Raw genomic sequence first — 25,946 nt, 5'->3', positions numbered from 1 at the left:
TGCCTGATCTACTTACTACTGCCTTCAAAGCTGAAACATTTTCATAATGTATTAGAAAGGCATTTTTCAGGACAACTTGGTAATTCATCTTTATACATCCTTGTAACCTCAGTGTATTCCATTTAAAAAGAGATGCTTAATGCATTTGTATTAAAGCATATGGATTTACAGCCTGGGATAAAATATATTCATAGATAGTATACCTTAAATCCTGTATAAGGAAAGGGAAGAATCAACTGGTATCAAATTAGTATTGATTAACTGTCACTTGGATTGACAAAGCAGAACACGATACACTTAGCAAATACCCAAATCAAGCTATAAAGCTTGACAGATTTGGGTTTTGACACTTGCCCTTTTTGTTTTTTTCTTTAAGAGATAATCAGTTCAATATCTAAGAGCATACTCTTTGGCACTGAATAACGCAGATAGACACCACTTTTTTCTTACTGTGTGACATTGGCACTGGGTATAGAAAAAAAGCTATACAAAGCTTACAGAATGTGCTTGGCAGAGAGAGAGAGAGAGAGAGAGAGAGAGAGAGAGAGAGAGAGAGAGATGCTAAATGCCCTCAAAAGTGTCTTATAGATATGCAGACCCGAAGGATGCCTTCTGAGCATGCTCCCTTTCACAGCTATCGTCTGGTAATGAAAATTGACTGGCTGCTATTGCCCTGTGGAGTCCCCTTTTGTGTAGAGCAAGTGTTTTAAGTGGAGTTGCATAGGAATAATGATCTCTCTCAAAAGACAGACTTGTTTGCGGGCTCCAGAGAGCAGTTCTCCTTGCTTCAGTGATATGGGGTGTGAGGGACAAGCAGTCATGACCTAGTTTCCTCCACCCACAAGGGGGAAAAAAATGCATTATTCGGAGTGCTTCCAATTGTAAGTGACAGCAAAATTAATCGGGCTTAAAGGGAAAACATTTTTTAAAGAAGAATTATGAGAACTTGCTCACTAATTTAATTGAAAATTCCAGATATGGCAACTCTCTTGCTTTCCACATCTCTGCCCCTGCACGGGTTTCCTTCTCATAGATCCTTAGTGGACGTTATCTCAAGGGAGAGAGATAGGAACACCCTTGTCCGGACAGCCATTGCAATCCTTGAAAAGAACTGATTGGCTTAGGTTGCATCCTCTTGGAGCAAACGCTGTTTCTGGAGAGTTGGATATTCTGATTGGCCAGCCCGAGTCACATTCCCTGCTGTATGTTTGTGGGATGTGCGGTATGGACATGTGCTTATCTACATTCAGTCCAGTTTATGAGATCCGCAGAGGGAAGCTCCAAGGATGCAGGGGTTCCCTCTGCTGCTCGGGGGCCTCGTGACCTCTATTTTCTCATTGAGATGCTACTTCAGCATGGCTGCCAGCTCCAAGTTTATGTTTGAAGGTTAAAAATGTGAGCTGGGGAACTAGTTTGTCTGGGTTCTTATCCCAGCCCTATTACTAACTTGCACTGTAACAGTAATTATTACTTATTCTGCCTAAGCCTCATATTTCTCAACTCATTGGGTTTTCTTGAAGATGAAGGGACTATACCTGTAAAAGCACTTAGCATGATTCCCAGTACATGTTAGTTGTTATTGTCTAGGACTCATCACTCGTTGACACTGCCCTCTGTATTGCTGAGTTTCAGTTCTCAAGTTAGAACCTTACTGATCAGCTGTGGACAGGTAGCAATTCAAACAGAATGCACTTGGCCTTCAGCACAGAAGCAGCTGTGAGTAGAATATGCAGAGACAAATGGTAGGGGAGGAGGTTAGAGAGCAACTAAAGGACTTGTGTGCATGCATATTAGCATAACCAATGGACACAGATACTGGGGCAGTGGGGGCTTGCCCAGAGTGGGAATGGCTGGGTGGGGGCGTCAATTGGGGAAACAGGAGACATGTAAAACTTTAGACAATAAAAAATCTATAATAATAAAATTGTAATATGCTAATTAGACCAGACAGCCAAATGACCTTCCAGACATCATTCCGGACATCCTTCCAGATGAAGCTGCCATGGCGGGGGCCAAGGCAGAGGCGGTTCGGGGCAATCAGGCAGGCAGGTGAGCAGTTAGAGGCAATCAGGCAGGCAAGCAGAGAGGTTAGGGGCGATCAGGCAGGCGGGCAAGCAGTTAGGGGCGATCAGGCAGGCAGGCGAGTGGTTGCAGTTAGGGGCGATCAGGCAGGCAGGCGAGTGGTTGGGGCAATGAGGCAGGCATGCAGAGTGGTTAGGGGTGATCAGTCAGGCAGGCAGGTGAGAAGTTAAGAGCCAGCGGTCCCAGTTTCGAGAGGGACATATCCCAAGGGGTCCCAGATTGCAAGAGGGTGCAGGCCAGGCTGAGGGACCCCCTCCCTCACCCCCGTGCATGAATTTCGTGCACTGGGCCTCTAGTAAATAAATAAAAAGGGAACAAAAACAAAGAATGTGCACAACCAGCCATTTGGACTGTAGGTGGTCTTTTCATGGGGGAGGAGATATTTTGAGTGTGACTCATAATTCTCAAACTCACAATGGAGGAAACCCACATTCAAGCAGGGAGTTTAGAACAGGGGCTCTGCAGCTACATTTGCCTGGGTTCAGGTCCTGGCCCCGACACTCACTCTCTGTGAAACCTTTCTGTGCTTCAGCTTTGTCATCTACAGATTGAGGGATATTAATATCACATACCCTATAGGAGGTATGGTGAGAATTAAATGAGTTAATCCATGTAACATGCTTAGAAAAATGCCTGGCAAAAGAGTAAGTACTTAATAATCATCAGGTATTAATATGACTTTTATTCCCTAAATGTGACTCGGGCCCTACATGAGTCTAGCAGGAAATTCTGTCTCCATCATTATTGGGTTGCTCAAGAATCAAAGAAGCAACGTGTATGTGGTGTCAAGAAAATACGAGCACACCTGCTAATGCTTGGTCCGTACGGATCACCTCTGATGTCTTCATTTTCCTGGCCTGTTGACCCTCAACATCCATGTTGCAGAGAAGACCTAAGGACATTTGCTGAGGCTGTGGGCCCCTGTGACCAGGGCCCTGCCTTCTCAGGACATGACACAGCTGTGTCCTCGGAGAGTTTGGCGCTTCCCCAGAGATGACTCTGGTCCTCAATGGACCTTAGCTCTCTCAGTTCCTCTAAATCAGGGCCAAAAGCTGCCTCTCTCCTTGGCTTCCTTCCCAGGCCTCTTCTCTTTCCCCTTCCCCGAGGAGAGCCAGCATATTCTCCACTAGGATTAGTTTGGGACAAGGGGCAGGCGTCGCTGTTGATTTAAGGCAGTTCTGCTTTTGATCCACTGAAAACCTTCCATCAGGAATCTCAGATTCATTTTTCTAAGTGAAAGGAACAAAACCTCAAACTCCGTACTGGATGACTCTGTTTATACGGCAGTCTAGAAAAGGTGACTGTGTAGACAGGGCCTGAGATCAGTGGGAGCCAGGAGCAAGGGCTTGGAGGGAGAGACTGACCAAAAAAGGGCAGCACAGTGGAATGTTCAGGGTAATAAAATTGTGCTGTTTGCTTATGGTGGTAGGTAGATACATGGCTCTATGTATTTGTCAAAACTCATAAAATTATATATCACAAAAATATATTTTACTTTATGAAAACAAACATCAAGAATATGCAGAGGGCCTGGCTTCTCCTAGAAATGGAGGGAGTCAAAATTGTGGAGATAACAAATACAAATCAATACTTTAAAAAATTATCAAGCCACAGACAAAGCTAAAGAGGTGGATTAAGCCTTGATCATATCATGTTTAAAAGGTAGGCTTTCTATTGTAGGAAACAGAACTTACCATAGGTTGTAAACCAGACAGGAAACCTGTCCCACGTGAACTCCAGGGCGTTGCATTGACTGCAGTAAATTGGAGAGGTAAGGGGAGAGCTTGCTGGTAGGAGTCTATCCGACCGAGACCACGTAGCTACAGCCTTCATCACTAACTGTCCTGCATGGTGCTGACCAGCTCACACCTCTCCCCTCCAGAAGCTTCTTTTTCATTCTGCAGCTGTTCCTGCTTATGTGAAACTAAATTCAGAACATCTAAGTCTGTGTCTAGCTATTTGTCTAGAAAAGCACGAAAACGCCCAGGACATGGTCCTCAACTTTAAGTCGCTACATTCTGGTGAAGGGAAAACACGCTCAGTGAACCATCTCACACGGTAGAATGAGATGAGTGCTTATCCAGAATATCAGTTGTGTGTTTCGGGAGCAATTAGGGATAACTGAGAAGAGGACCAGGGAAGGCTTCGCTATGCAGGTGGCATTTGAGCTGGGCCTTCAAGGATCTGATGCACTGAAAGGGAAAGACAAGTACTTTCTGCCTGAGAATGTTATGAGTAAAGTCCAGGAAGGGGGGAAAACCCAATGCAGACACTTCAGTATAGCTTAAAGGTACAGTACGAGTGAGTTTCAACTTTTGGCTAGTTGACATGTGGCAAAAAAGTTCTAGGTGATAAGTATGACCCTTTTCAAGGGTCCATTTGCTCCTTTCTCCTTGGTCTTGGGGAGAATGGTAGGACTGAGTAACAACATTCCCCTAAGGTGGCTTAAACAAATAATACATAGGGACTTGCTTTTCTCCCATAAGAAGAAGTCGCCTGGTGGACAGTTGCTGGTGGCTTAGTGCTGTCTGGATCAGCATGTCTGAAATGTTCTTGGCCTTTATCTCATGATCAGAAGAAGGCTCTTACAGCTCCAGATATTATGTTGATATTCAGGTAGGAAGAAAAAAGAAGAGTGGAACCAGCCACACCTGTACCTTTCTATTAGGACGTAAAACCTTGCCAGTACCCCTCCCTAATAGACTTCTACTTAAATCTCATTAGACAACGTTGGGTCATATGATCACCCCTAGCTTCCCGAGAGTCTGGGAAAGTGACTATTTAGTTGGGTACTTTGCTCTCAAGAACAATACTGGTATTTTGTTGGCAGGGGAAAATGGATGTTGATAAGTGATATGCTGGCCATACGAGGGAGAAAGTTAGTGGATGAGGTAAAAATCATATCATATCATTAAAATTACCCTTTCAGTCACCTGCAACGTATGTTCATTTTGAGACTTGCTTTCATAATAAGATTGTATTCTGAAATGAAATCATTTAAGTGTTTTAATGCTTTGGAACATGCAGCACGTTTACTAAGATTTCAACTTGCTGGTTCTCACTGTTCAAGTCATCGTCTGTAAATGAGTTTATAAGTTTCTCCAATTATTTTCTATAGACGGTGCTTCTCTAAGGTCTTCAATTATGTTTCAATTTTCTTCTCCCTAGAAAGTCATCACCCCCCACCTGCAAAGCCACAGGAACAAAGCTTTCTACTTCTTTTTCAATGACCAGGAAACCCTTAAAATCATGCCCACGTTTTCTGCGGTCTCACCCGCATCCATTGACTCTCTGAGTCTTGATTGCTCTCACACTGAGAGAGGCACTTGAGAACTGAGATCTTGACTAAGGAAGCAGTGTATTCAGGACTCCCATCTAACCCTCACTCCCATGCGAAGGCCAGGCAGAACCATGCTCTCCTTAACTCATCCGCACTGTCCATAATCATACAGTACCCGTATTCGTGTCCTCCCTCTCTCTGATTCCGGCCACCTGTCCCACAGAGACCTGGAGGGGAGTATGGGCAGATGACTGCATTCATCTCACTCATAAGACACACAGTGCACTCATCATCTTTGAGAACCAAGGCCTGTCTCTTGTGTGCAGCTCTGCTGTGCATGTCAAGCAGCCTTCTCGGCTTGTTGCTGTTGCTCTGCTGTTCACAGACCATCCTAACTCAGCGCTGCCTTGTTCCATCAATGTTATACGCAGCCAGTGAGTTGAAATGATTTGTTTTACTCTGTGGCTTTATTTACTATCAAAAATAATGTAGTTATAAGAAACTGAAATGAGGTTGCTTGCTGCTTGGTTGATTCCTTTTATTTTTTCCAGTTTGGGCTTAATGATACACCGAGCATGAGTTCTGGTCTGTTGGTTTCTCGAGTAGAGTTTGTTTAATTAAACTACTTGTCTCTTCATGTCTTGCCAGGATATTTTTATACGTGAATCTTAAACTGCTCTGTGGTTTCACATGCTACACAAGTATGTAAAATGCGCACCTTGATGCTAAATTGCTAGGAAACATGTCTTATTTTATTCTTCTCCATTGTTAACATTCAGATTATTGAATGACATCCTTATATTTTTCTGGCCTTATCTTCTATCATTATCAACATCTTCGATTCCATTATAATAAATATTATCTGTCACTTATTGAGCATTTTGATGTACCATGCACACATAGCACTATATATAATATACATTTTCTAATCCTCATTAGAGAGAAGTGTTACTATCCCCATTCCTGGAAAATGAGTCTAGAAGACCCTAAGTATCATATTCCTCTTCACAATTTTCCTATACAACCCTGAACTTATTACACTCTCATTTCAATGTACATGTCTATTAAAATCCCAGCCTAATGAACTCGAATATCCACATTATGCGTGCCTGCATCCAGACAACTGAGCACCTGGGCCTCTGCCCGGCCTGTGCCATAGAGCAGACTGGTACCCCATAGCTTCATCTTTAATATCTAATATTCAATATCCAATACTCAGCTATCTTACTAGATAGCTCTTGTCCAAAAAATGTTGACTCTTGCTGTAACCATTTCTTCACTTCCCACGTACTCCTCTGCTTGTAAAAGTCTGCCTCCAGCTCTTCATAGAATAACTCCTGTGATGTAAGTGATTTCCATGTTGCTAATCCTCACCAATGACATGCTTATTGACTTTAGAGAGAGGGGAAGGGAGAAAGAGATGAGAAACATCAATACACGCCCTGATCAAGGATCAAATCTGCAGACTAGGTACGTGCCCTGACTGGGAATTAAACCCTCAACCTTTTGGTGTACAAGATGACGCTCCAACCAATGGAACCAAATAACCAGGGCTAAGGGCTTATTTTCATTGCATAATAAAAATATTGGATATAACTTGTCCAGAACTGGAGCAGCACATTAACAATGCCATAAAGGGACCAGATTCCTTCTATCTAGCAATGTCAATCAAAAAGTCTGCCAGACTTAAACATGCCTACATGTTTCTACATGATCTTGCCCCTGACTCCCTCACCAGTCTCCTCTTATGCCAGTCTTGCTCTTTCCATTCCAGGTACAATGATCTTACTATCCCTTAAAGGCAGCGTGCTGCCTCTTGTCTCAGGGCTTCCACACATGTCCTCCTTCCTGATGTGTGCTCTCCACCCATCTCCATGTAAACTCTTTGCCTGACTGACACCTCCTTCAGATTGCAACTTCATTCCATTTCCCCAGAGGAGCCTTGCAGATCCTCCCATGCTAGCGCACACCCCCTCCTCCATGCTCCATCAGCTCCCTGCCTAAACCTCAGAGCATTTACAACACTTTCTCAACCTTTTTTCTAGTATGGCTCTTCTAGAGAATTATTTCACATCTTTTTTTATTTAGTCTCCTCCAATGAGATTTTAGTATCATATATACTGTATATCTATTTATGTACTATTTATATATCTGTACTTTATACATTAATAGAGAAAGGTTTCTTTTGCTGGCCCACCAAGAACCAGTTTTATACCTTTACTACATCACCCCATTGAGAATGCATGATTTTAAAAGTTGTTGTTAAAGATCAATTTTAATATGTTCTCTAAATTTATGTAGCTATAATAAAACTCCATAAGGACACAGATCAGCTCTTCACACTGAATATTGCCTTAGCACTGTGCTGGGCACATAGTAGGTAATGATTAAATATTTATAGACAAAGAATGGCTACAATACTTGAGATAGCTATAGAATATATATATATATTCTTTTATACCTACCATGAATAGCAAGCTCACAAATAATATATATATTATATATATACTAGAGGTCCAATGCATGAAATTTCGTGCAAGAGTAGGCTTTCTTTCCCCTGGCTGGCAGCACCGGCTTCCCTCTGGCACCCAGGACCCGGGCTTACCTCTGGACACCGGCAGGCACCCAGGGCCCAGGCTTCCCTCGCAGCCCTGGCTTTGTCCAAAAGGCTGTCCGGAAGGACGTCCAATCTAATTAGCATATTATACTTTTATTATTATAGATTAATTTGTGATCCCATAAAGAGGAAAGTCTAAACCTGCCCTCCCTAAATATTTGTTGAATGAATTTAATTATCTGTACTTTTAGGTTAGGAGAATCTGTCCTAATTCCTAAAAAGAAAATATTTGGTATGTATCCTGGAAACGACTTGTAATGACTACAAACATTTTTGCATTGGTGATTTGTTAAACACCACCAAAAGCCAGGGAGACAGAATGGGATTAAATTACTTGAAGTGACATTTTCCACTCAAAGTTCCTGTCTTGCATCTGTTTATTGCTCAAGTCTGGGAAGGGTTTCAGAGGCTGACAGTGCTTAATCCTGAAATTTGTGGAAACTCTGCAACTTCACTGATTACTCATTTCATTTTAAATCTTTGGCTAAACATAACCCAACTCACTTCCTTAAAAAGAATTTTTTACTGAATATTACTATTAGGAGAAAGTCAAAAGTTTATGTTAGGAACTAAATATAAAACCATTGTTTCTGAGGAATTTCCCATGATCAGTTCTCCCGCAATTCACTCTTTTATACCTACCAATGGATAGCATGCTGTAGAGGAAATTGGCTTTCAGGAAAATGGATCTTAGACATTAAATAATATTTAAATTTCAAAATGTAGCCATGTTCTTTAGCCTGGACTCTCAGAGGCAAAACCAGTATCTTATGTATTTTAGAAAGATTTTTAAACAATGGGCGATATATGAACATGTGTTTAGCTAACACTTTGGAGTAACCAGAAAATTATCTTATACAGAAAACAATGTGAATTATTCAAGGAATTATTACCTATTCATAGTTTTTAAATATTGCTTGTATATACTATAGGAGGCTTAATTTAAATTTTATTTGTCATGTTGCCAGCACCCTCACAAGAAAATTATAGTTGGATTCATAACAGCTTCTTTTATTAAGTAAAGACAATTTCAATTGCAACTAAAATACCAAACATCCAAATAAGCAGGATTTTATTGGGGAAGTATAAGGTTGCCATGGGCACAGCTGGCTTTGAGCATTAATCATTTGGCTTTGACATCAATTTCAGCTCTTCCCATGGGCCCTGTGGTCATCCTTTAGTCTCCCTCTTATCCAGCATGTCATTAGATCCCTCTTAAATATGTTCTAAATCACCCACTCTTCTCCATTCTCATTGCCGGTTCTCTAGTTCAGCCCACCACCGTCTCTCTCCCTGACTCATCTTATTTATCCTCTCTCTCCTCTGTTACCTTTTCCATGACACAGAGTCTCAGCTCATGCTGCTGTAACAGAATGCCATACATTCTGGTAGTTTAAACATCAGAAATATATTTCTCACATTCTGAAAACTGGAGGCAGGGTGCCAGCGTGGTTGGGTTCTGTTAAAGAGTAGAGTTTCAACGTATGAATTTTAGGGGAACACACACATGCAGACCATAACATACAACATTGGTGATTTCTGAAAAACGCCAATTTGCTAAAGTCAAATTCCTGCTTAAAGCCTTTGCTGTGGCATACAAGACTCTGCATTACTTGGGCCAACTTACCTCTCTGGGTTCACCCATGCTGCTCACCTTTGCTAAGCATAGTCTGGCCACACTGATCTTTATTAACTTCAACTTCCCAACCCTGTCACCTTTGAACTGTTTTCTACTGCTACTTCCCACTCTTATCTAGTTGGTTCCTAATGACTTAACAAATATCAGCAAAACTTCACTTTTCAGGGAAATTTACCTGCCAGACCAGGCTATGACCCCAAATTGTGTTTTCTTTTTTAATTGATTTTTTGGTGGGGAAAGAGAGAGGAACATCAATCAGCTGCCTCCTGCAAGCCCTCAACCAGGGGTCAAGCCTCCAACCCAGGCATGTGCCCTGACTGGGAATCAAACCAACAACCCTGCGGTACACTGGACGCCACCCAACCACCTGAGCCACACTGGCTAGGGCAATGACCCCAAGTTTTATACTTTCAAAGACATCTTTGATTTTCCTTTCAAGTTTTAATCGCCATTTGTTACTAATGTATATTTTTATTTATGAGATTACTAGAGGTCTAGTGCACGAAATTCGTGCACTGGGGTGGGGGTCCCTCAGCCTGGCCTGTGCCCTCTTGCAGTACCAGAGCCCTCGGGGGATTTCCCACTGCCAGCTTAGGCCCGCTCCCCATGGAGGCAGGAGAGGCTCCCAGCACTGACCACCAGGGGGCAGCTCCTACGTTGAGCATCTGCCCTCTGGTGGTCAGTGTATGTCATGGCGACTGGTTGTTCTGCCATTTGGTTGATTTGCATATTAGCCTTTTATTATATAGGATTACTCATTATTTAAATTTGTTGTACACTGCCAGAGTACACTACACTGTACTAGATTATGAGCTCCGTATCTCTATGGCTCACCTCTAGAGCCCCCTGCTGGATTAATATTTCTTAAATAAATTGAATGTTGGGTATATCAATCCACCATGCCCTTCTCCTGGTCCTTTGGGTTCATCCAACCATATAATGTGGAGCATTGTAAAAGAGCAGGTCTGGAGGCCTTATAGTTTCTAATCCCCATCCCCACTTTGTATAATAAGTGGAGAAATAAGACTAGAAGGCAAATTGAGAAAAGTCACATAATGAGCTTATACAAAATCAGCACTAAAAATCAGGTTTTTGGTTTCTCAGTTCTCTGATATTTCAGAAAATCAAATCTTTCCCTTTTCCATTTTCTTATCTCCAATTTTTAGATTGATGTCTTTTCTCTGCTTATAATTTAATATTGGTAGAGAAATGTATTCTTATCTTATCAAGTAAAATATGGTTGTTATTAAGGGTTGTCATTCAGGTTATATCTACCCAAGCAACATGAATTAGATAACTTAATACACCTTGACTTCAAACATTGGTCATCAGATATTTTAACTCTGCATTTTAAACCTGTTGAGCATTTTGGTCCCACCATTTACACCCAAAAATGATTTTTAGTCTGCATTAGTTAATACAGAAGCATTAATCATAATTATGCCAATATTAATGAATGTTCCTCAAGAAAGAATTTACCAGAGCAAACTCCATTAAGCTAGTTTAATTCCTTAATCAATTTTCTAAACAGTACACTTGAAACCATTTCTGAACTTTTTAGAAGTTTTCCTTAAAGTTATTGTGTGTAAAATAATTTCTTCTGCATGTATAACAAAGGTTTGATCCATCATAAACTTTTCTATTTCCAAGTTTACTGATAATTTCAATCATTGAAATTTTTTTCTGTTGTGTCCAATTTCTGTCAAATCCAATTTTCCTGTACCAAATTATGCAGGTATAAATGTTTTCTTTCAGTATTTAGTTCATAGCTATTTAGTGTTAAGCACTTTAGTGTTTACTATTTTTTATAAAATTGAATTTCTCCAAGTCATTTTTTTGAGTTTTAAAGAGTTATTATCAAGTTTTGTTGTTGTCCTTATAGTTAGTTTCATCTATAATAGATTTTGCTCTCTACCATTTCATCTCTTCTAAGGTTTATTTTCTGGTGATTATTTCTATCAGTTAAATGCAGTTCGAAGTGGACAAAAATCTGTTTTCTTTTACTTTTTTCTTCCGTAAGCACTGGGAACATCTTTAGTGATTTCCTTTGATATTCCAGGATTGCTCTGTTTTCCTGGTAGGGAATGGAAATGGCTAAAGACAATCATGTTCTGATTAGATTGTGACTTTATGACATTTTAGATTGGGAGAGAAAACAATTTAGCTCTAACACTTCTCATCCCAACCTTCATTTTATAGGAAACAGGAACATCAAGGGCCAGAGAGTTTATTTGACTTGCCCAGCATCACAGAGAGAACTGGATGTTAGTCTCCTGACATCCCAGGACACTTAGAGGGGAAAGCATGACCAAATTGAGCTTCGCACCGAGTACACTTTCCAGAGAGGAGAAGCTGGCTCTTTTGTTACTATGACAATGAAGTGCATTTGAGATTTTTTGAAGAGTTTGCCCCTACCTGTGCTACTAGGGGAAACAGAGCCATGGAGCTGATTCAAAACACTTTGGATAGATCCTGTCACAAGCTTTCTAAGTTCCTGATGGATTGTGAGGAATTAAGTTATTGGGCAGAGAACTAGCTAATGGAAACACATTGATGAAATCATTTTTGAGGGACATTAAATGGAACTTAAAATAAAGCTGAAATGGCTTTATGGATTTTTCACTCAAACTGTTTATGAACATTTCTTGCTAGTAAATTATATTGTGTCAAAGAAGGAATAAGTAGGTATGGCTTTAATAGAAACCTTTTTGAAATAATAAAATGGAGAATCATTTATTATCCAAGAATAGGTAGAGAGGGTAGGATGGGGGAATTGATGCTGATGGATGCTTCTGGGAAAATGAAAAGCAGTGTGAAAATCAGAAACCTGTGATAGTACTTGAAAAGAAATGGTCTTTTTGAAAAGTATTAGTAATCATCTCAGTGTACATAGAAACTTTTTTTAGAAGAGGGGTGACAGGGGAAAGTAGCAAGTATTACTTGAGGATATAAACATTGGTATTTGTCTATCTCATAAAAAGATGAGCAAGTAGAGAGTGACTTAATCTGCTGAAAAAGACAGTGTGTCATAGCAGTCAAGGTCATCTGTTCCAGAGTTGAAATAGCTCCGTTCAAGTCCTGGCTCTCCCTCTTTGCTGTGTGACCTTAGAAAAATTTCCTAACTTCTCTGAGTCTCAGATTCCACATCTATATATATAAAAGTTTAAGCGACCTAATGAACTACCCACTGGTAGACCAGTCGCTATGATGCACATTGACCACCAGGAGGCACACGCTCAATGCAGGAGCTGCCCCCTGGTGGTCAGTGCACTCCAACAGTCAACCTCCCGTGGTCCCTCCCCCCGGCCAGCTAGCCTGATCAGCCCAGATCGCCGGCCAGGCCAAGGGACCCCACCTGTGCATGAATTCGTGTACCAGGCCTCTTGTCCATAATAATAGATATTTATAGTCCTTATCTCACACAAAATATTTGCTTAGAATAATAGTTATTGTTCACCAGGATATTCTTTGAATGACTATATGTAATGTTAAGTCAAGTTATTATTTTCTGATTTTACTTACAATAGTCTTTTACTCATATCAGAAAGATGAAATATTTCCACAGTTGCTACAAAAGTAAAGAAATCAGTTCTTCCCCCTTGGCTCATCAGTATGCCAGGATAAATCTGGATTTGGAATGACAGCAGTTAATGGAGGATTTTTAGATACTATAACAATTGCAGGAGGATTCTAGAAATTCACGTGTGAATGCAAGATATTATTCTGCCCTTCTTACAGCATCAAAGAACTATACCAAATGTATAAAAATAAACACCTTTGCCTCAAAGTACAGGATATTGCCTAGCTAAGTTTAATTGAAAAACTAATATCCACTGCAATTGTCTGTGATAAACTGAGGCTTAAATGATTTGAAGACACTCTGGGAGCAGACAAATCAGATAATCACAATCTTTATGGCTAGAAAGGTTCAGCTGGCATTGACAAGTTGTGAAGATAAAGGCTTATAGCAAAGTCAACAGCTAAATGTCTAGACTGGGTTGGGGATCAATGTTAATACTCAAAGTGTAAAAGTGCTGAACTTCAAATGATCCCCCATAGTGTTGTGTTTAACTTCTCCAGATAATAATAGTGTAGAACTTTATTTACTGAAAAACTTCTGTCAAATTGTCATTAGGCAAATATCTCACATTCTTACGGTGCCTTCCACCATGTAGCATCCCTGCCACCGCCTAGGTGTTGTGTTCTGTGGTCTGTGCCCTGGCTGCACTCTGAGGGCTTCAGTTGCTGTTTTTCCAAACATTTCCACTTGGGTGACTATGAATAGTTTATGAGGGACCAGAGTCAGACTGTGCCAATTCTAGGCATCTTTTTTAATTTTTTTTTAAGCCGACATGGAATTTGCCTCATGGCCTCACTCTGATCTCAGCAGGAACACTTTCAAAAGAACTTCCTTGTTTTTTCAAAGGCTGTTTGCATGAGTTGATTTAATGCTCTCCTATTATGGAGGCCGAAAGCCAGTGGCAAAAAAAAATATGTGTGTATTGAGTTGTGTTAAGGATTCACTGCATTTAGCTGGTTGTGCCCCCAGGTAACACATCCAGCAGTCTCCAACTTCTGTTTGCTTTTTTCTCTTGTTTACAGGAGCAGAGGGCACCGTGTTCCCTAAATCAATAGAAACACCTAACGTCAGGGCAGACCCCTTCAAGGAACTAAGGTAAGCTTCTGACTTTGCATTCATCGATTTAGCGTCTGTTTCCTTTCTCTGTGCCATGGGCTGATGATCCATTTTGAATCCATATAATGTAACAGCATCACAGCATGAATATGTAAACCGGAGCGGTTAGAAAGGACGAGAAGATAAACTGCAACCAGGAGAAAATGTTCTCTGAGGACCTAAAGTTGAGGGTTTGGAGGAAGAGGTTGTCCGCAGTGTCATTGTGAGGTTTAGGATTGATTGTTGCAGTGTGTGTTGCTTGCTGTATTTTGTGGTACCAAAAACCTACCCAATTAGAGAACTCATCAGTAATCGGTGCTGATCAGCCCACAGTAGAGTGATATCTCTGAGAAACTGAGCTCTAAATGCAATGCAGATTTTTATTTTCCCTGGAATGATATGGTGGTAGAACTACCTCCATGGGTATTCCGTGTACTGGTTGGTGTTCGTCTTCGGGTGTCTATATGGGGGCTGCCTTTAGCAGAAAAGGATTCTACAATGTTGTGTTCTTACCACCAATTATGGAAAACCAAAAAGAACAATAGACATACAGACAGACAGCTAGATAAACAAACAGAAATAGAGAGGTGGCTTAAAAACCATTCCTGCCACCTAGCCACCATCCCCAACATTCCAAAAGAAACACATAAAACATGGTATGATGTCACAAATATAACTTTAATTTTTACTGTATACTTGTAGCCATGAAGGGGTCGGTGAATCCTGGCTGTCTTCATTTCCCGTAGTTCTTTTAACTAAAAGCAATCGTGGATCATCATAGCTAGCATGGGATAACTACTTCGGGAAGACATCAGCCGTGAGCAGCTGTACTTGTATTATACAGCCTGCTGTTTCACAGTGCAGTCAGCCCCAAGACCTGTGCTTTTCTGAAAACAGCTGTGGCCAGGTTGGAGCTTGTTTCCTTAAACAGAAACATGTTCCCAGTCAGTAGAGACTATATCACCTCATTACAAAACCCACAGCCTGCTTGCAAAGCCTGTCCGTCTTTGTGAATATAGGGACATAAATTGGGCCAAGGGAAGAGGATAATAGGTGGGGAGTGAGAACCTTTCCTTAGCAACACCCCACCTAGAGTGGGCTGTATTTTTAAGATTACACACCACACTGCAAGGTTTTATATTTTACTAGAATAATGGTTGTCATTGGGGCTTCCAGATGCCAGAAGTCACCTGAGTATCTGGAGCCTATGCTTCCTATTAGACACAAAAACTGGAATCTTCTAAGCAAATCCACCCAAGGAGGCCCGTGTTTTAGGAGAGAACTCGTTCTCTGAGTGTAGTGAATCCTCAGGTCTGTGATATAAAAGCCCTTTCCAGACAAGCTAAGGGGTGGCCCGGGTCACTTTATTTTCACATCTTCCTTAGGAGCAGGGCTATTATTATTATTATTATTATTATTATTATTATTTTACAGAGCTAGTCAGTAATTAGTGCTGATCAGCCCAAAGATAAGTGTTGTCTAAAAGGAGCTGCACTCTCTATATAATACAGACTTGTTTCAATGGAACAAGCTCTCCATTACATGGAAGACTTGAGAAATGTAAGAGTTGCTGGATTTAGGCTCACTTTGCTTTAAACAGAAAAATAAATGTTCTGTAGTTAAAAACAAACCCAGCCCACACCAAACATAAAGACAACTCAGCTCACTTTAGAGATCAGACCCTGAAGGACATAGAACAGAGTATTTGCTCATAGAGTGCTGTCGACACACTTCTAGTCCCCGATATGCAACCTACGGGAAACCCTGGAACTCACCTTAAGTTAAACCTCCGCAGTCACAACGAAATTTCTAAGTTAATGCAACAGAATAAGGACTTCAGGTAGTTGCTTATTCTAAAATTATAGGCATATTCCACGGGGGCTAGAAAGAAAATTGTCTGATAGGAAGCATATAACGATTTTAATATGCAATTTTGAAACTGGTGTTTTGTTTGCACCTGTTCAAATCATGGTGATGCTTGATAACCTGAATGGAGTGAGGAGCTTAGAATGTGATCATTTAGCCCCTTCATCCTTCTGGAATTTTTTTCCTGATGGCATGTGGGAGAATCTCTGACCAATTGAAAGGATGATGAAATGTGGTGGATTGATTAGATCAGTTTCACATTTATCATCTAATGGTGCCACATTGTACTCTTTGCTATTGATTGGAATTGACCTTGGCTATTGAGTAGGCAGGTAATGAACTTGGTGACTGAGCTTCCTGGCCTCTGGCTTTACAGTTGGATCAGTTTTACTGACCCAGCACATGCAGGCTGGTGTGTCTTCTGGGCCTAGGAAAGTAGAGTCATCTAAGGGAGGTCCCTGGACTTGTACCAGCAGGTGGCATGGAGTGAACTGTCCAGGTGAAGCAGAAGCAGTGACTCCTGGATTCCTGGGTGGCAGCACGATGGAGGGGAAAGAGCACTGAGTTGTGAGTCAGGGACCTATTGCAAACTCATAATGTGGCCTTGAGCTAATCTGAGAGCCCTGCTCTCTGTAAAAAGCCAGGTCACATCTAGCTCCAAACAGCTAATCCCTTTATAGTATTTTACTAGATAGATAGATAGATAGATAGATAGATAGATAGATAGATAGATAGATAGATAGATGATAGATAGATAGATGATAGATAGATAGGTAGATGATAGGTAGATGATAGGTATTGGCTGCCTTCTGCATGCCCCCTTCTGAGAATCGAGCCAAAAACCCGGGCATGTGACCTAACCAAGAATGGAACCAGTGACCTCTCAGTGCATGGAACAGTGCTCAACCAACTGAGCCGCACCAGTCAGGACTATAGTGTTTTACTTTTTATTTTAAAATAAATTTAGATTTAAAGAAGAATTGCAAAATTCATACAGATTATTCCCATGTTCCTTTTAACTACTAATCTCTAATGTTAATATCTTACAGATCTATGATATATTGATCAAAACTAAGAAATTAATATTGTAGTCCTGTAAGATCTTATTTTACATAAGATTTGTTTAAAAGGATGCAAGTACCTGAGTGTCTTATAAATTAAAAAATACACAGAAAGGAGATTGCCCTGGCCGGGTGGTTCAGTTGGTTGGAGTGTTGTTCCATACACCAAAAGCTCACAGGTTTAGTTCCCAGTGAGGGCACATAACTAGGCTGTGGATTCTATTGCTGGTCGGAGTGCATAAAGAGGAGGCAACTGATCTATGTTTCTCTCTCACATCAATGTTTGTCTCTTTTCCTTCCTCTTTCTAAAAATTAATAAAAATATATCCTCGGGTGAAGATTTAAAAAAAAAAAAAAAAGAGGATGTAAACAAAAAAGTCATAAGGGTTTTTAAAAATAATATTCTATACTTAGATGTTCTTGGTCTTACTTACTAATGGGAAACAAATTGAATTAAAAGACTACAGCTTATTTATACATAGACTGTCTTCTAAAATAAGCAAGCAAAACTTAAACATCCAACACGTCCCTCGCTTAATCCAATCAATCAAACGTAAGAAAACAGTATCTGTTTTAGAGACCTTCTCTGTTGGGATAACTTTTGTTTCCCCAAACCCCTACCTTGGCAGCTGGTAGGATATGTTTGTTCTCTTATTTTTACCGTTGTCGTTGTTTGCTTGTTTGTTAATGAAAGGCAGATTTTAGGCCTCTGGCATTTTTTCCTAAAAGATCTCCACTCTCAGGGAACAGGCTGGTAGCTTCCTTTCTGCTAGAGTTTTGGTTTACTGCTTTTCTTTCCAGAGTTACTATAGTTACCGTATTGGCAGAGTTGGCTTAAGGTGTTTGTAAATAATCTAGGGTTGAGCTGCAAATCACAAAAAGAGGGTTGTTTCTCTTCAGACAAATAATGAGCGTTAGTGAGGTCTGCACCCACCCCCCATCTGGGACAGTGTTTGTCGACCATTCTTCAGGGCAATTCTGAAATAAGGACATGTCACTCCAGATTCAAGACTATACTTTAAAATGTACCAGCACTATTCCTATCCTTAAAATAAAATTTAAAATACTCACTTTGACTAGAAACTGACTTTAATAAATTCATGATTTTAGAATGTGACTATTTTAAATGTTCTCTTGTTCACTGCTTTTCTTTCTGGAGTCTGTATAAAGACAAATGGAAAACTCCCTGATCTCAGGTTGTGCATGATCTGAAACAGGTCCTGCATATGTATTTTCTGTCAGAACGGAGGCAGCTACCTTTGAATGCCTACCTTGTTCTAAGCATTCTTTTCAACTGTGAAGTTTCCTTGTAGGATTCTGATCCTACAGGAACAAGAAATAGAGTGTGAAATCCTATTTCCCACACATGTATTAGGGCAAAGGAAAAGAATGAGAGAAGGTTGTATAGACCGCTGTACATATAGAACCAGCTCTGTTCCTCTAAATATAACTAAAAGCTTGGAAGGAACCATCACAGGGCAAAAAGCCAACGGGTCTTTCTAAAAGAAGTCTGCATACAATTACATGGGGTGGTGACCTGATTTTCCATTTAATGTCAGAGCAGCAGCTGTTTACCAAGTATTTTTTGTTTTGTATTAGGAATCAATGCATGTGCTCAATTCTTGGGATGTAGATAAATGAGTACGTAAGTAATTTATAGTGAAGGAGAATAAGACAGAAGTGAACCCTAAGGTGCCCTTTTCACCATGGGTCTTAGTAGTAGATAGATGGAGAATATTTACCCTTCACTATCTGAGCTAGTTCCATCTTTCCCTTTGCTTTACTTATCAAAAGTTCTTATTTTTATAATTGTGATCAAGATTATATTTTAAGATATTAATCTTACATGTTCTGTTTTCGTCTCCTCTCTCTACATTATAATCTGCCATTAGAAGCCTGGGAAGGATAGAGAGCAGATAGCATGATGGGGATGATATGAGGCTAGGATGTAGAGGAAGTCCCATGCAGACAGGAAGAGGAAGTTGAAAACCCAACACTATTGGTCTCTAGTGAATTGTGGGAAGAAGAATATGGGAAATGTAGGGAAAGCAAGTTATGAAATAAATCGCCATAGTGACCTTTCTTCTCTGAGTCACAGAGGGAAGAGACTAACTAGATAGGAAAGTCAAAAGCAAAGGGCTCTAGGAAGCCAACTTGCAGGTTGGTCTCATCACCCCTGCATTGTCATGAGGCTGGAGAGAAAAAGAGGACCTGGGTCAACACTTGAATCTCCTTTAACTCCTGGGGGATGGCTGGGGAAAGGGGGTTTGTAGAAACATCTCTGTGGTGTTGTGTTGAGTAACTAATGGTGCAGACAGGCATGCTCCTGGGCAGGTTCCCTGCAGGGCGACTGAGGGCTCCACAGCAGACAGTCCAAATGGAGAGGGAGACATGCCCAGACCTCAGTGTCCAGCAACACCTTTGAGACCTGACTCAGTGGGTGCTGAGTGAGCACAGAGAAAACTAGCCAGAACTCACTCACTGAGGACTTGAGCCTGGGTTGTTCGCCTGATGCCAATCAGAACAACATCTGAGGAATTGATTTACTTGTTAGTCACCACAAAGTCACAGAAATCCCCTTCCCCATATCCATAATGACATCCTAATGAGGGAGAGGAACATTTATCCTAATGAGGAAGTTGAAACTTTTTAATCACAGAGAAAATACCAGAGTAGAAAAATTTATTTTTTCCCAACAATCCATACGGATAAGTTTGAGAGAAAAACTAAGTCAGGTAAGAACAATAAAGAAATACCATTTCCTCTCATGGATGAGCGTGGTTTATAAATTGGCCAGTCTGCAATACAGGTTAGGATGCCAGTCACAAAGTGTCTTATGGGACTTTGCCAAGCTTCAAAGGCTGTGAGCCTTTCTCTCTGTGTCTTGTAAGGACCACCGAGTAGTATAATCAAAAGGAAAAGGCACTTACAGCATCCATTCTCAGGCACCTGCTATTGGTGATGTTCATTTCTCTTCAAGTCCTGAGTCAGCATTGATTGGGACTGTAGTTCAGATCACATGCTTTAAACATACTCCCAAAAGTGGTTCTAGAGTTTTAATCTTTTATACCAGCAAGATACTGGGGGAAACACCTTAATAATCAAAACATTCCACAAGCCTTCCTCAAAGCCATTACCAGTATCTATGAAACCTTCAGCCATCAGCCATGTGCAGTGAGGCTCCTGATTGTCCCTTAGGGCGAACCCATTTTTATATGAATTTGAAAGAGGCAATGTGACACATTCTTGTTATCTAAGACAAGTGGCTTTTATTTAAAAATTAAAATTATATCTTTTAGATTAAATTTTTAATGTAAGGGCCTAAAATGTGGGAAAAACATTATTCAAAAGATAAAACCATATTGGGTGGGTGGTAATAATTGCACTTCTTATTCATGTTGTCAGGGCAGGTGTGACATCAAAAATAAATGCTAACCTCACATCCATTCAGAGCAGAATGGGTGAGTGTGTATATTTGTTGAAATGTCTGGGCTGGGGCTACCTTCTGCCTCAAAGCTGAGCACAGAGACTTTATATTGTTTGTATCTTTATTAAAATGTCAGCTGCTGCCATTTATTATGTAAAATGTGTGATGTAGATTGTTGTATTATTCTTGAAAAACACACAATTGCTTTTAAATCTCCCATTCTTTCCCCTTAGTGGGATGGCCCTGCTGGGTGTGTAGACAGAAATCTTCCTTAATTACACCCTTCATGATCTTGGCTTTAAGCCAGCCTTGTTTTATTCCAATTATAACCTTTTCAAAACACAGAGTAATGAGAGTTTAGGGAAGCAAGCTGACTACAGTTTTTACCTGAAATAAGTTGAGAACTAGAAGTGATCCCTTTTTTAAAATCAGCCAGTGGATATCTTATTATTATTATTGATCCAGAATTTTCCATGGTTTGTTAGAATATAATATAAATGAGACTGAGACCATTAGATGTCAGAGAGAACTAAATAACCTGGCCTATTTCCTGGCCAAGTGGGGCCAACCGTCACTCCTTTTTCTGCTGTTCTTCAGTGGCTCCCACTGACATGAAGATAAAATTTCCAAACAAAGCACTCACCTGAAACCTGCAAGTGATGATCTGGTTCTACATGGTAGCCCAACCTCTCATCTCCTATTACTCTTTCCACTCCTTCCAACCTATTCTTATTTTTGTTTCTCCCTCTGCTCTCCTCTCTGCTTTCAGTCCTTCCATTAAATTTTTAATTTCTCCTCTCAGATTTCAATTTCCAAATGTTCTTTATTCTATGGTGGTTCCCTTCTCTAGCATCCTGTATTAGTTCCATGTATGGTCTACCCTTTCTTTACTTTTTGATACTTTCAAGTTTCTTTTGTTATCTATTATCATTATTATCATTATTATCATCACTAGTAGCCCTGTGCACAAATCCGTGCACCAGTAGGCCGCTGCCGCTCTCCTGTAGCTCTCCGCCCGCTGCCCTGCCCTCCTTTAGCTCGCTGCCCTGCCCTCCTGTAACTGCCCCCCTACATCATAGCTTGTTGCCCTGCCCTCTCCTGTAGCTCTCTGCCTCCCACTTGCTTGCTGCCCTGCCCCCTCCTGTAGCTCTCTGCTCTCTGCAGCCCTCTTGTAGCTCTCCACCCGCTGCCCCCCCTCCTGTAGCTCCCCCTCCCCCCCTCATAGCTTGCTGCCCTGCCCCCTCCTGTAGCTCTCTGCAGCCTGCTTGTATCTCGATGGCCCACCCTCCTGCTGATCCATGATCTGGTCATGACGCCTCAGGGTGTAATGGCTAATTAACATATTCCTCTCATTATATAGGATTATTATTATTATTCAGGTCTCTGGCTTTTTGACTGGGACTTTTTCAAGTGGTTGGTGATTCATGGATGTCTGTTCATCTTTGAGAGCTGAGTAGTAAGAATCTGTTGGAAAGTTTTGTTCACATGAATGGAGTTTATTGAGGGGGGTGCTTCCAGGTAGGATTATCAGGCTGGGATTTTTAGGTTGGTGACCCCAAATGTCCGAATTTGTAGGTCTTTTTTTCTCTCTGGCTGGTCAGTTTTTCCAGAGAAGAGTCCTAACCCCTTGTTTGAGATGAACTTTGTGGCCAAGATATTCAGGTGGGGCCTAGGAGGTTTCATTCTTCAATATATAGTTTTTCACTTAATTTTCTGTTTCCAGTATTGCACTGCTACTCTCAGCTATCCTTGAGCCTAGAGTTCAAGTCTTCCGTAGTGTGTCTTAGTCTGTTTGGGCTGCTATAATAGACTGTGTGGCTTATAAACGACAGGAATTTATTTCTCCTAGTCTGGAGGCTGGGAACTCCAAGGCACCAGCAGATTCAGTGTCTGGTGAGAGCATACAGCCTGGTTCATAGATGTCCATCTTCTTATTATGTCCTGATGTGGTAGAAGGGATAAGGAAGCTGTCTAGGGTCTCTTTTATAAGGGCACTAATCCCATTCAGGAGGGCCCACCCTTGTGACCTAATCACCTTCTAAAGGCCCGTTTCCTAATACCATCACATTGGTGATTAGGATATGAAGATATGAATTGGGATGGGAGTACAATATTCAGTTCATCACAGTGCGGGTGGCCTGATCACCTGTGTAAATACAGTGGTGAAATGTCTAGGAGTCTGACAGTCTCCCATGAAAACCTCAACCAGTCTTCCTAATTGCAGCCCCTCCAGACACTCCCAACCACATAGGTGCCTGTTGGCTCCCATTCCTGCACCAGCCAGGATTCTGCAGTTTGAATTAGCTTTTGGCTTTATTTTCACCAAACCCACAAGCTCTTAGAGTTCAGTTTTCTGTCATCTGCTAATGAAGTTCCTTTTTGCTGCTTTCTTTGTAATTTCCAAAGCTTTGTCAACAACTTTCTTCTACTCTTGCTGCTTCTCTTTTTCTTTATCCTTGTTGGTTTGAGCCCTTTTTTGGTTCATTTAGTCACTGCATTAGATCTCCAGGAAGGAGCAGGGGCAGATGTATGTGTGGAGTTCGCTATTTAATTGGGAGTCCTCTCTCCTCAACTTGTAGGTTTCAACCATTCACCTTTTTCTTTGTTTCCTCTAGAATGCCTTTGAGCCTCCACTTAGAGCCTTGCTATTCCCTTTTCTTGAAACATTCTTCTCTGCTCTTTTTCTGAATAATCCTATTTTATGTTTCACCTCTCAACTTGAACTTTACTTCCTAAGAAAATCCTTTTTGGCATATCCTTAGGCTCATTATGGTCTGCCTGCTACAAACACACAACCCCTACACTTCACTTTTAGATTCTCTGGCTAGATGTCTTCTACATTTACCATTGCCCACAAGGGGGTTTAGGTTAAATGGATCATTACAAAGTCCATTTTCCCCAAAAGCATGGGTGGGGGAACAAGAGTAAAGGAGAGCTGTTAAAGTCTCCTGGAGTCCATACTCTTGTCTAAGCACTGATGAATCATATGTCTTTTGTTTCTATTCATACTAAGTCATTTTCAAAAGGGAAGCATTTATTCATCTTTCCTTTACAACCAGTCTCAAAACTTTAGACTCCTTTTTTTATCCACGGGTGTGCACTAGTCACACTTCAGCAGAGCTTTGCTTTACTTGGGGCCTCTAGCCTGCCGTCCCTATTCATTTTCTCCACCATAATAATTCCTAGAGGAATGCCAAGTCCCCTTTCACCCAATTATACACTTCATCCCCATACCCTATTCACAAAGGGAAATGAGTTTTCAGTTCTTTTGATTTTTTTTTCAAAAATGCCACCTGCCTCATTAATGACAATTTTCCTTGCCTACCATCTGAGCGCAGGCACACTCGCTCTGGAATAACAAAGCACAGAGGAATTTGAGTCCTTGAACAACTGAGTGCCATACCCCTAACCTTGAATAGAAAATAGATGCTAATAAATTCAAGGTCTTAAAATTATGAATTATAGTCATTTCACACTTAGTGGCAGCTTCATGCTGAAGAGATAGCTTAAAACTTAATTACAATGCTTGTCCCTTCATTAAATACAGATGACATGCCTCCGATAGATATTTTGCAATGACATCTGAGGAGAGGAGTTGAGAAACTCATTAGTTTTTCATGATGGAGAATATCGACTGGGTACTGATTAAAGGAAAGTGTTTACACCCCTTTTAACATGATGCATCTGTCTATTAGTTCATGGCTCTCCCTGTGGTCCTCGGGGAAAGCTCTTTGGGAAATGAAGAAAATGCCTCTTAGTCTTTGAAGGCAGACATGTTGTAGAAAATGTGCATGATGAGTGGGATTGAAATGGAAAGCAGGAGGCATTGAACTTCCGACTGCTTGCCCCTACAAATGACTGGGCTGCACTTTGAGGACCATTTGCGAGACACGTAGCCATAATGGGTTGGACACATCCCCATCTCAGTGCTTGAGGAGCTATTACAGTACAACATTCAGCACTTCAGTGGCTCATTCTAAAGCTAGAAGTCAGTTCTTAGGGAATGATGTATGGAGGAAGCCAAATGTACAATCCCCCTCTCTTTGTGCAAGTTATGATATCCTTACAAAAAGGAAATTTTCTCTTTATTCTCTGTGCCTAGAATGGCAAAGGTGTGAGGGTGGAGAATCAAAAGTGAGATAGTGTAACATAAGAAAGCAGTTTCTAATTGTCTGAAGTGGTCAATTATCTCCCTTGATAGTCATGAGCTTCCCGTCACTGAGATGCCTGGTAAAGGGGACTGTCATTTCAAGACTACTATGGCGGTGTGCCAGGCATCAGAAAGAAGGAAGACTTTAACTAAATGACCTTTCAGATTCGCTCTAATATGAAGATTCTAAGACTCAGGCTTCAAAGTACTACTCACAGGTACAGTTTTACCAGAGACCCCTCATTAAGTTTAAATTCCTTGAAAAGGCTCTATTCGTTGAGTAGTTGAAGAACAGAATCTGTGAGCAGCATTGATTGATTCCTTTTTATATTTCTGTGCACTGGGGGTGTTTGTGGAACAATTGAATTTCTTACAATGCTTTGTAAATTTCAAAGCATTTTTACGAAACTCCCTCAAAAACTCCCGCAAGTGGGACAAGAGGGATTGACTCTGTTCTCATTGTACGATGAGGAGACTAAGGGTGAATATGTGACCAAAGGAACAGTCCCTGTCCTTGTGAGCTCAGTTGAGATTTTGAGGTTTTGGTCTGCAGACAGAATCTCTGACACAGGCTGCAGCCCGGAGTGAAGGTTAGATGCAGAGAGAGCTCTTGGCCACACTGCTGACCTGGGATCCTGGTTTCGCCACCTGCTAGGCCAGTGATGGCGAACCTTTTGAGCTCGGCGTGTCAGCATTTTGAAAAACCCTAACTTAACTCTGGTGCCGTGTCACATATAGAAATGTTTTGATCTTTGCAACCATAGTAAAACAAAGATTTATATTTTTGATATTTATTTTATATATTTAAATGCCATTTAACAAAGAAAAATCAACCAAAAAAATGAGCTCGCGCGTCACCTCTGACACGTGTGTCATAGGTTCGCCATCACTGTGCGAGGGTGTGATTCTGGCAAGGTTTTCAAACCTCTTTCTGTTTCTGTTCCTCATTTGGAACAAGATGTTAAGAACAGCACCAACCTCAGAAGGACTTGTGAGAACTAAATGTCATGACATATAGGAGCTATTTCAAGCATTTCCTAGAATTTGGGGTTTTGTTGTTGAAGCAACAGATTAGTACTCACTCCAGATTATGGCCAAAACAAATCTGTCCTGGTGATTGGGTAGTTTTGTTCTGTCATATTTCTCATA

General features: G+C 40.9%; 1 protein-coding gene across 1 annotated transcript in view; it reads left to right on the top strand.

Annotated features, from left to right (window-relative positions):
• Nucleotides 1–25,946, top strand: part of SGCD (sarcoglycan delta) — a 293,165-nt gene that overhangs the window by 208,515 nt on the left and 58,704 nt on the right. Inside the window, exon 6 of the mRNA XM_006089085.3 lies at nt 14,221–14,293. Coding sequence (XP_006089147.1) covers nt 14,221–14,293 — 73 coding nt within the window. The remainder of the gene's footprint in view (nt 1–14,220; nt 14,294–25,946) is intronic.

This window comes from Myotis lucifugus, unplaced genomic scaffold, assembly GCF_000147115.1.
Source record: "Myotis lucifugus unplaced genomic scaffold, Myoluc2.0 scaffold_56, whole genome shotgun sequence".
Taxonomy (NCBI): Eukaryota; Metazoa; Chordata; class Mammalia; order Chiroptera; family Vespertilionidae; genus Myotis; species Myotis lucifugus.
The sequence above is the reverse complement of the archived record's forward strand: the minus strand, read 5'-3'. Positions and strand labels throughout refer to the sequence as shown.